We start from the raw sequence: 12,184 nt of genomic DNA on the forward strand, positions 1-12,184 counted from the left end.
GAAGCAGGATTGTATGGGGAACTGGCAGCGCTGCAAAGGGATATCCTCAGCTTCCGACAGATTTAGTCGGATCCGAGGGAGCATTACAGTTTCGCCTTCAAACGTTGAACTTATGATCCTCGCAACTATCATATTTCGAAGCATGTCCTCAACAATCATGCGCGTCCCGTTGCAAAGTTTTGGAGGGTCCAAGTTCCGCATCAAAATGATAGGGGATCCTTTTTTGAGCTTGAGGTTGTGCGGCGGCAATCCCGAGACTTCAACGGAATGTAGGAATTCCGTTGGGAAGTGCGTCGCATCAGTACCCTCAGTCACACTGTTGAACGCAGCATACTCCTTGCTAGCACCAGGGAACCTTGTGATGCATCTTGAATTGATGTTTCGCATCATATCGTTGAGGGGCACTAATATAGACCTTGCTGAAAAAACCTCCATCGGATTGGCGAATGATGGATATATGGTATCGATGCACTCATCGAGCCCACTCGCTGTCAGCAGTATATCCTCTGGCAAATCTATCTCATCATCCGCATTTTTCTCGATTCTATCCTCGCCGATGTCGAGCAAAAATCTTGAAAACTGCCCACTTCCGTCGGTCAGTCGCATATTAGTTCTCAAGTGAAACATTCCAAAGCTCTGCCATAAGTAGGACTTCTTTATGCACGCATTCTCAACGTCAGCATCACACCCTCTTTTCACCACGGGTAGAAGTTGACGGAAATCACCACAGCATATCGTCAAGATCCCTCCAAAAGGCTCGTCTTTGTCACATACATCACGCAACGTGCGATCCACAGCCTCGAAACTCTCTCTCCTGATCATAGGACACTCATCCCACACGATGAGTTTTGTACTTCGAAAGAGGTCTGCGATAGTGGAATTTTTATCGATGTTGCATACGCCATCTTCCCTCGGTGTCAGAGAGATTTGAAACCTTGAGTGCGCTGTTCTTCCACCAGGCATGAGGGTAGCAGCTATGCCAGATGAGGCCACCGCAAGGGCAACTTCTCCACTCGCTCTCACTTTAGAGAGAATCAGGTTAATAAGAAACGTCTTCCCTGTGCCTCCAGGCGCGTCAATGAAAATCATTGATGACTGATTCGTGCGGATGCAACCGCACGCAAAGTCATAGACAACTCTCTGCTCATCATTGAGCAGAAGCTGCCTTTCGTCTACGATTCGCTGTTGTTCCTCCGTGTCGTATTGGAGTTCTCTCAGTAGGTGAATGTTGGCAATCCCTTCATGACGAAGAACAGTCGTTGGAGTCGGCAAGTGAAAATGTGCAACAGTTCTGTTCAACAATTGCAGTTTCTGCTGCAAATACGATAGAGCCAAGTCATGATGGCGCTCGTTGATGGCAATATTGGGATCATTTGCAGATCGTCGATGAGCTAGAAGATAATCTTCAGCCATAGCGTCCTTGAAACGTTCCCATAGATCCAATGGATTGTCGACTTCACTTTGTGTGAGGAGCACAACGAACAAATCCCTCATGGGTCTGGGAAGGCGTGTCCTCTCAGCATCCTCCAGAGTCTCGCACCAGACAGCGTCTCCTTGCAGCAAACCCATTTCTCTGCAAGCGTCTTTGAATGTGGGTAGAATGACATTATCACACATTCTCAGGACTTCGAACGAAGTCGGCCCTCTCACGTGGTGGAGGAGTAGTCGGAAATAGTACAGGTCACCAGTACGCGGCGAAACAGTGTAAACTCGTCCCAATATGTCATCCTCAAACATTCCAGGGTTGCCCTCCACTGGTCTGCCCTGTTTTCTTCGTTGCCATCTCTTCTTGGTCCCTGTATAGAATCTCGGAACATCCACGTACAACAGTGTCTTAGCGAAATGGTCACGTCTGCAAAGATCCATAAACTCTGTCAACGTGGTTTTGGCCATATTGGGATTATTTCTTTGTTCACGAACGTTCCCAGCAAAAAATACCTGTTGTTCATTTGGCAGATGTACTCCTAAACGGATAACGGCCGGCTTCCTGTCATGGACTGAGAATCCAAGAATGGAGGCAACAGCCTCTGAAGGTCCAATGTATCTACCCGTCAAGTACTCCGTTATCTCGTCGTTTGTGCGCAGTGCATACGTAGCTTGATCGCTACCTTTCATGGCATACTTAATAACATACTTGATCGACTTTATAGAGCAGCATATTTCAACATTGATGTGGCAATCAAACGTTTTCAGGAGATAGAGATTATGGGGAACAACCCACTGATTTGTAACAGGTCGTCGTTGCCTCCCTTCTTGGTGCCCTTCAAATCCTCCCATTTCTGGGGATCTTCTTCTATATATGGGGTACGAATCGTCTCCGCACCGTGTGTACAGAGCATATGACCGCGGGTATCTGTGTCTGCCTGCTCCATTCTTCCAGCATCCAGTTGCTGTGGAACAATATGGACCATGGATCATGTGCTTCAACACCAGTCTGTGTCCCTCTGGATCTTCATCGGGATCTGGTATTTCAGCTTGTACAAATCGATCATAGTCTTGTGGTCTCGGCTTTGAAGCTTCATCGAGCCACAGCAAACAGTGTATGTGAGGGAGACCTCGCTTTTGGTACTCCACACACACAACGTGAGCGATACAGTTCCCGAAGAAGCCTTCTGATCCAGTGAGGTATTTAATGAACACTGTTTTCTTCAACTCGAACACTCTCGCAATGAGATCCGGTCTGTCGTTCTCACTTTGGTGAGGAAACAGGTTATTGGAGATTTCAGGCCACTTTGGATTACATGTCATAGTGATGAAGTAGGTCGCGTTACCATATTTTCTTACGTACATCATGGCATCTTGACATCGCTCCATCATATACCTCGGCCCCTCTACAAATGTCGATGACAGTAGTACGCGGCGTCCGATGTTGGACAAATCGTCATTGTCATTGAGAGCATCAGTGAAGCCACTGTATGTAGCAGACCTCAGCGATGCCTGGTTCAGTCTTATAAACGCCAATCTTGTGCCTTCCATTTTGGCTGCCATATCAACAAGATACTGCTGGAACAGACGCCCCCTTCTGAGGAGGTAGTTGAACTCATCCTCGTGGTTCATTATTCGGTAGGAGTAGTATTTCATGGCAGTCAATCTCCTGCCATTGGTCATGTTCATTTCGGGCTGCCATCCGTCATCTCCGAATGGGAAGAAGAGAACATACTGGAGTGCGTCGTAAGAACGGTGCAACTCAGAAATACTTTGCAGCGCTCCTCCTCTTGCTTTCAATACAATGTGACGCATTGTAGCTTGAGGATCGACAGTATTCTTCACAACGACACCCACTTCATCAGCGATTTGACCATTGAACCTCCTCTCATGTTCACCAGCTGGTCTCCTGTTGGGATCAATAAGAACGAACGCCTCTGGCAAATTGCCTATTTCCTCGCGTGCCATGCGGAACGAGTGAACGTAAGGATTCACTTGTCTCAGCTCCAAGCTTCTAATGCTCCAACTATATCATGGTGAATACCAGCATTGGTGAGTATCCGCATCCTCAACTGTACGCTGTCATGTGGATCTAAGAAATAAATTTGGAGGAATTTCGGTTGTTCATCCGCATTTGGCAAGAAGGAACCGATACGATGATGTATTTGACCCTGAATTATGACCGATGGGCTCCATGCACCGTGCCGAGGAGAAACTTGGCTTCCTCCAAATGATGTCATTTGAAATAGACAGTTGTATTGTCTGATGTTCCTGCGGAATTCGTTCGCTGTGGGCCCATCGCCGGCAAACAGATTGTGTAATTGATGGGGTAAAGGTCCCAGATTTCCCAAGGACACCTTTCCATTCGTGCAGCAAAAATGAGCTGTTTCACCTTGGAAAAGAAGCGCTCTACAATGTGGACAAATCTTGTCCATCGCACCGACGTCAGCAGAAGTGAAATTTCTTGCATTCTGCGTGTTTCTCTTCCTTGTCTCAAGAACTTCCCTTATCCTATCTCTTTCTCGCTGCTCCTGAAGACGCTGTGCCGTCTCCTCTGCAGATTCCACATCTCTCCTCATACGATCTCTTTCTTGCTGCTCTGGATGGTGCTGTGACGTCTCCTCTGCAGATTCCGCATCCCTTCGCAAGCTGACTCTCTCTCGTTCCTCCTGAAGACGCTGCACTCTCACCTCCTCCGTCTCAGCACTCCTTCTCATCCTTGCCCTTTGTCTTTGCAGCTGAAGGCGCTGTGACCTTTGCTCAGGCGTTTCAGCATGTCGTCTCTTCCTTTGGCTTTCTCGTTGCTGCTGAAGACGTCGTGATCTCCCATCGTCTGTTTCAGCACCCCTCGGAGATACTGCTTCCGCACGAGAACTTGAAGGAATGTTGCTATTCGCGTCCATAGACGTGAGGTGTGATTCGTTGTCCGCGTCCGTAGCGCCGTCGGAGGGTTGATACGACATTCTTCCTGCAAATAGTATTGTGTTTGTGCTATCGTTTTGCAGATCATCAAATGACAAATAAATTACATTGTGAAAATTAAAGATTTCAAATAAACCTATTTAAAGTGTATGCGCATATAAATAATAATAAAAATCGAAGAAATATCTCTCGGTAATTTCCTGAAACATATTTTACTTCCGGGTAATAATGTTGAATGAAATAACGAAGATATATACTGTATGCCTGTTATTTTAGGCGGTGTATTTTCGTATATCAACGTGGCGCGATTTTTAAAATATATCTCTGCAATTTCTCGTGTGTGCGTGAATGTTCTCAATTATTTCTTTTACCGAGTCTAAAACCATCGATAAAAATGAAATCAGATGGAAGCAGTAATAATAAAAAAAATCGAAGAAATATCTCTCGGTAATTTCCTGAAACATATTTTTGCCGATCATCAAATGACAAATAAATTACATTGTGAAAATTAAAGATTTCAAATAAACCTATTTAAAGTGTATGCGCATATAAATAATTTTAAAAATCGAAGAAATATCTCTCGGTAATTTCCTGAAACATATTTTACTTCCGGGTAATAATGTTGAATGAAATGACGAAGATATATACTGTATGCCTGTTATTTTAGGCGGTGTATTTTCGTATATCAACGTGGCGCGATTTTTAAAATATATCTCTGCAATTTCCCGTGTGTGCGTGAATGTTCTCAATTATTTATTTTACCGAGTCTAAAACCATCGATAAAAATGAAATCAGATGGAAGCGGTAATAATAAAAAAAATCGAAGAAATATCTCTCGGTAATTTCCTGAAACATATTTTTGCCGATCATCAAATGACAAATAAATTACATTGTGAAAATTAAAGATTTCAAATAAACCTATTTAAAGTGTATGCGCATATAAATAATTTTAAAAATCGAAGAAATATCTCTCGGTAATTTGCTGAAACATATTTTACTTCCGGGTAATAATGTTGAATGAAATAACGAAGATATATACTGTATGCCTGTTATTTTAGGCGGTGTATTTTTGTATATCAACGTGGCACGGTTTTCTTCCCGTTTTTTTTCAACCGAGTCTAAAACTATGTTAGCAACTGTGAAAAATGAAATGATATATCGAATTTGATTTGAAATAAAGCTGGGAGAGAGAGCAAGACACCACGGGCCTACAAAACAGGCCTCAAAGCTATGCGAGTTAATAAAATGGTGGATATTACTACTCTCTCAAAGGGGTAAGCCACGCCCCCGGACCGATCGAATGTTACACACAAACACGCAAGATTTCAATTTTATAATTATATAGATAGATATAGATATTGTTGAAATGAAGATCAAATAGCTGGATGTTGAAATATGTTGAAAAAGTCAAAACTTTACATGGGGTGTACTTACTTTTTCACGTGACTGTATATATATACTAGCTGAATGCACCGGCGTTGCCCGGGTTCTTTTTGAATGAATTTAATCTTCTGTACATAGGTCTGACACTACTGTCTGACACTTCTGTGCACTACTGTGTGTGAGCTGCGTTTATAACAACAAATGCTTTAATTAATTGTTCAAACATCTTTGTATGTTTTCTACTTTGCCATAATCACCATGGAATATGTTTCAATGACTGTCATTACAACGTACATAAAATATCCTTCAATTTGATTTGCTACACAACTATATTCCAGACAGTTACAAAAACTAGATTTTTTTCAAAGTACATTTTTAGGGTTCATGACCTTCAGTGACCTCAAAATGACCTTCAGGATTATAATTTAAAAAATGGAACCCTATTTTATTGTACTCTTCACACATTTTTGATGTAATATAGCTTGGGTGCCAAGATTTATCATGAGATTCCCATGGGAGTTGTTGATGTAATTTATTCCTTGTTTTGTTGGTGTTGGCTGGTGTTGGTGGCCTGGTGTTGGCTTAGCGGTTAGGGTGCTGGCTTGGGATCCTAGGATCCTGGGTTCGAATCCCGGTCGATCGCTGAATTAACACCAGGGGGGTTGACTCAGCCTGTCATCCTTCCGAGCTCGGCAAATTGAGTACCAGCTTGCTGGGATGAATGATCACGGTGTGTACCCCGATTTAGAATAGGTACACCGTATCCCTGCGCATCGTAAGAGCGTGACCAAGGGTTGGCGTCAGGAAGGGCATCCGGCCATAAAAACATTGCCTCAAACAGGGAACCATGATTGTCATGGGGCCCGCAAGGCTAACCCCGCTCTAGCGGGGAAAATGGCCTTAAAACGATCATGCATTCATTCATTCATTCATTCATTGTACATAGGTCTGACGCGAGCCCAGTATCAGTTAGTGCTCAACAATTCCTTGTTCTTTCTTCTGTCGGGTCCTGCGAGAGAGAATTTTGAAAGCATGTGTTGCAATCAGTGAGATATTCCGATTAAGTGCATAAGTTGTGCTTGAAGAGAATTTTGAAAGAAGAAGAAGATTTATTGCGAAATGGGCCCAGCCCGGCCGAGGCGGCCTCGACCGGCCTCGCCCTCTAGCCTATAACCTTCCTGGGGCCCGTCCTGACATTTTTTGTTTCAGAGGTTTCCTCCTATCTTTCACCGTTCAGGAGATTAGTGCGTGCAGACAAACAAACAAAAAAAAACTTGCTTTTATACTGTATATAGATATATCATGATATTTCAAAAAGTTATTTTCGGATTCGCCTGAAACTTAGTGGACAGGTTGGGTGTTTGCCAAGGCCGAATTAATTGATTTTGGTCAAGATTTAGATCCGGATATGGGAATTATTTTCAATTTTTACCTGCACCACCGAAAGTAGATAGAGGTTATGTTTTCACCCTTGTCTGTTTGTTTGTCTGTGAGCAGGATATCTGAAAAACTTATGGATGGATTCAGATGAAATTTGCTGGACAGGTTGAGTGTGTGCCCCGGACATATCGATATGATTTTGCTGATCACCGAATAAGACAGATATTCAGATAAGACAATTTTGTTGATTTTTCAAGTTATTCTTCACCATTGAGAGAGAGGGCCAAAAACGTTATATTGTACGATATTTCAAAAAGTTGTGGATGGATTATGACAACTTGGTGGATGAATTGGATATGTGACAAAAACTAGCCGATTCGATTTTGGTTATGGCCTGGATGCAGATCCGGCCTATCAGTAGACACAAAACAGTATCACAAACAGTATCACAAAATCAGTATCACAAAACAAACTGTTCAGCCTGCTGGAGGTATGCACTGTACCGAGTGCTAATACATAGTCACGTATTGTTTCATGATGAACTGCGTTGTCTTGCTATAAATTCACCAGATGTCTGTCTGTCTGTCCGTTCCCAGGTACCTCAAAAACGGCTAAACCGATCGCAACGAAATTTTGGGTGGGTAATCCTGGGACCACCTGGAGTAAAATTGTTTTTCCAATTTTCCAATTTTCCAAATTTTCCAGTTTTCCAAACAGGATGAAATAATATTTACCGATATGAACAGTGATGTGGCTTTTATTGAAATTCTTCAAATAATGTTTAGATTTTGATGATTTGTATGTGATATGATTTACCGGATGTTTATATAAATCGTTTAAAATAAAATAAAAAAAGCCTTCGATTTCTGATATTTTGCCTTTTCATTTGGGCCTCCCAATTGAAGCCCCGCCCGTAGGGTGGGTACCGTTGCTCGTTTTAATAATGACGGTTCATTGAAGAATGTGCATTTTACATTTTTCGGCCACATGGGATAAATATTTGACGAACAGCCAGGTAGCTTTTATTTTGTTAGCCATTATTAATTATCCTGTGGGTTTTTCCCATCACCTGATTGATTTGAGCATTCGCATGTCAGCTCATGACGGCTTTTTCAAACTAGATGTTACCTGAGCTAGCCTGTTGGAAAACGAGTCTTTGTGAAGGTGAGTATCGGTCTGCATCGGTGGACAGGTAAAATAATGGATGGAATCGACAGCAATCGGATCAAAGTGTTTGCGTGACCTTCCTTTCTTTCAAAGTGTTTGCGTGACCTGTTTGCGTTTGCATGACCAGTTTTTTTTGTGGAGATATTTATGCTGAGAAGCATAGATTCAATTCCGATGACATTTCTTTCCTGCAGAGCAACAAAGTGTCAACATCGGACAACATTTACATCCCAACCATGACCATCAGCAAGTTTTGCCTGTCGTGCATGCTCGCTTCGTTCTGCGTGAGTTCTGCCTTTTACTCCTAATTTGAGTCGTTTCTGCTTTTTCACGCCACATTGAGACCACTGAAGTATGTTGTGGTTTCCCCATTGTTTTGTTTTGAGTCTCTACAACTTTGCAACTCCACAACAGTCTTGTAAATGCAGAATGCATTTTGTTGAAACTCTTTAGGCATGTTTAAAAAAAGAAAGAAAATGATTAGGACATTGTGTGTCATGCCACTGATAAAATCCCTTCTTTGGCCTAGCCATATAATGAGCACAAATGCGGGAAGGGTGCACTAATGTGGAATAAATAGCGTAAAAGCAATGACGAAGGGGAATGGCAGAGCACAACCGGAAACACTTAGCCAGGAGAGTCCAAAGCAAGTTAAAAATTGTTGGAGAAGGAAAGTAATACCATGTGCCTGGTGGGAATATTTTTGGGATTGATAAGGAATTTTAGCAGGAAAATCTCAATGTCAGTGAGAATATAATACACTGGTAGGAGCAGGTACATGGATCGATACCATTGTAGAGTTGGACCATATGCCAGGATTGTCCAGGTGTGGCGGGAATTGCAGCTGGTATGGAGTGCAGTGGCACCAGGTAAGAATGGGGGTAAAATCATGTATGTGGCATGGAATTGTCGGCTTGCCGGAATGGAAGGGAAGCACAAAGGGAATGGGATATAGTTGTGCAATGTGCATGCCATGTGTAATATTGGCAGGAAATGCAGCAACAGTTGTTGCAGCGGTAGTATTCGAGTGAATTGAAATTGTCGTGGGAAGGGCAGGAAATGGCAGTTTGAAATTCAAAATGCATTACTTCGATAAATAGTGCGGGTATTTTGGTGAAAATAAATGCTTTATAAAAAAATTAATCACCTGCATTTGGCAGCTTCGCTTGACCTCTCCAAAAATCATTTAGATTAAAACTCGTGGCGTGTACGCGGAAGCCTGTGACTAGTGCAGGGACCAGTAGCAGCAACAACAGGTTTTATGCGACATGTCGAGTTGAGGTCTACGAACAGGGTGTAGAATACTGGGGATTGCCTGCAGGGACAGAATTTTGAAAAATCTAGTCAACACCGCTTCTTGAGGCCCACACAGAAATGGTTAATGATGGTTAATGACCATTACTTTAATGCATTGAAGCTGAATACGTTTGATTAAATAAAAACGCATATTCATGGCGTTTCAGCACTTGTGAAACAAAATCTACCAAGAGTAACAAAATGGCCTTCATTGGAATGGCTTCTGGCATGTTGAATGGAGAAGGACTCCAAGGATGAAGGTGTGCGCGTGCGTTATATAATGTAAACAGGGGTTTAGTCCCCAGGAGTGATTTTGCTCGGTGACGAGAGCCAGATGGAGCTTCGGCGTGCTGGGATTGGACCTACACAGCACCAGCTGTAATCTCTATAAGATATGATCCATTAAGCAGTATGTCAAATGTTGGTGGAACAGCACTTGAGCAGCTTTGGTGTACATGGACTTGCACCTGGGAGACCTTTGTCAATCGGTAGGTGTTTGCTTTTGTTAATGCCCATTTCGAAATTGGCTCATGCTTTGAGGCATGGGAGATGGATATGGCATGGGCTTGATGAGCCAAGCGGCCTTTACCTGCGCCTCTATTACATTTCGATCTCCATATGTGATGAACAACTTCCTGCATTTCGAAAAACCACTTTTTTGTGATCGACGAGTAAACGTTTCTATCAAACATGTTTTTATATATTAACTTAGTGGCGTAATGGTTGAAGCATCCGCTATGAGTTTTGGAGGTCAGCGGATCGTACCAAAGACTTTAAAAGTGGTATGTGCTGCTTCCTTGCTTAACACTGCATTTTAAAAGGATAGAACACAAACAAACAACAATAGGTTGGCAACCATTGCGAGGCATTGATGGGCCAAATGGCCTCCTCATAAGTTGGAATTATTTGCAAGGGAACTAATTTCTAATTTTCATTTTCCACTGCTAAAGCAGCTCCTATCCAAACTAGATGAGAACTCTTGTTAATGAATCTCCTAGGCCATAGCATGTCTCGAATGTTAGCGATTTGTCATGGAGGTAGAGTTTGTGTGCCACCATCAGAGAAAGATATTTGTATTGTAATTCTCTTGATTTATCCACCAGCTTTGCATCGTGCTTTGGTGGACCCCTGGGTTTGGCGAGAAAATAGTCATTCTGGTCTTTGGTGTTGAACCATCTTTTGCCAAGCTTTGTATTGCGCCGCTGCACATATTTGCCTTCTTCCCCATCCCAGGTGAGATCATGTGTTGAAAATCTGACTGTTTGCATTTGTCTTCTATATTGCTTTCCACTCCAAAAACAATAGTACAAAAAAGAGTGTCAGAAGGGCAATGTGTGAGTTTGTAAGCCCAAGTGACACATGTCTTTTGAATGTTGATGTCTCTAACCTTGCATCATTGCTGCCATCAAATAACTAGAGCAATGCGACTATGTCGCCAAAATGCCTCCGCATAGTCCCACAATGGGTAGATGCCCTCGTTCACTGTCCTAAAAATAAACAAGTTTGATTTAAATCTCTTCAGCTGTTTTCAAGTATCACATTTTCACCAGCCATGACAGGTTCACATCGATCAGTGAAGCGGTTTCAAAGGGATTTTTTTAAAATATCGGTTTTCAAACTGATACAGCTACCACACCACGTGACATATGGCTTTAAAAATGTACACTCTGCATATGTATGAGAAGGGGATCACATTTGTGAAGTTTTGTGTTGATCGGATAAGGTTAGTTTTTCTATCCAAGATGACCCAAACCACATGACCTACGACATCATTTTCAAACTATATGCAACAATGGTGTTAGGTGATATTTGTAAAATTTCGCATTGATAGGGTAAGCGGTTTCAGGGATATAATTATTTAATATTTTCCTTCAATCCAATATGGCTGCCACACCATGTGACCACAATGATGTTTTCGTGATCACCTTTTAATCGCCATGCCTTGTCAATGACACACGTAAAGTTCCAAGTTGTTAGGGTAAGATGTTTTTTTAAGGTTTAAGGTTAAATCCAATATGGCTGCCAAACCATGTGACCTATGATGTCATAAATTTAATATTTCAATACAAATGGGTCATAGATCATGTGCATGCAATTTCAGATTTTTAGGATAAGGAATTTGATTAAAACATTTTTGGCTGGTATACCACTTCACCTATGATGTCATCATTATAATGCTTTTGTTCCCCATTGGGAGTACTTGACAATGCGCCAAGTTTAAAATTTTTCCATTCAGTGGTTTCCGAGAAATATTTTTTAAATTATTTGCGCTTAATCCAGATGGCTGCCATGCCACGTGACCTATGACATCACAACTATCATAAAAACATTTTGCATGGGTGTCACTCCTACCCTGAAAGTTTCGTCTCAATCGGACATGTGGTTGCTGAGAAAAACGAGGTTTAGCCCGGACGGACGGACAACCCAAAAACAACGCCTCGGGCACCTTCGGGGGCGGAGGCATAAAAAAATATTTATCATTGGCATCACATGGTGCAGCACTGGATAAAGTCCTTCTGACCTGATATGCTTTATGCTTTGATATAGGGTTGTGAATGAAATTTGGGAATGCTGCAGAGATCATTGTCTTTTTTGAGGATTGTGAAGTTGA

At 42.3% G+C, this 12,184-nt stretch overlaps 1 protein-coding gene across 4 annotated transcripts in view; it reads left to right on the top strand.

Annotated features, from left to right (window-relative positions):
* ANKH (ANKH inorganic pyrophosphate transport regulator) overlaps positions 1–12,184 on the top strand; it is a 93,868-nt gene that overhangs the window by 62,169 nt on the left and 19,515 nt on the right. For all 4 annotated transcript variants that reach the window (XM_068127469.2, XM_068127471.2, XM_068127472.2 and 1 more), the window contains exons 8-9: positions 8,472–8,561; positions 10,677–10,806. In XM_068127469.2, coding sequence (XP_067983570.1) covers positions 8,472–8,561; positions 10,677–10,806 — 220 coding nt within the window. The remainder of the gene's footprint in view (positions 1–8,471; positions 8,562–10,676; positions 10,807–12,184) is intronic.

This window comes from Myxine glutinosa, chromosome 10, assembly GCF_964187855.1.
Source record: "Myxine glutinosa chromosome 10, kmMyxGlut1.1, whole genome shotgun sequence".
In the NCBI taxonomy this organism is placed as follows: domain Eukaryota; kingdom Metazoa; phylum Chordata; class Myxini; order Myxiniformes; family Myxinidae; genus Myxine; species Myxine glutinosa.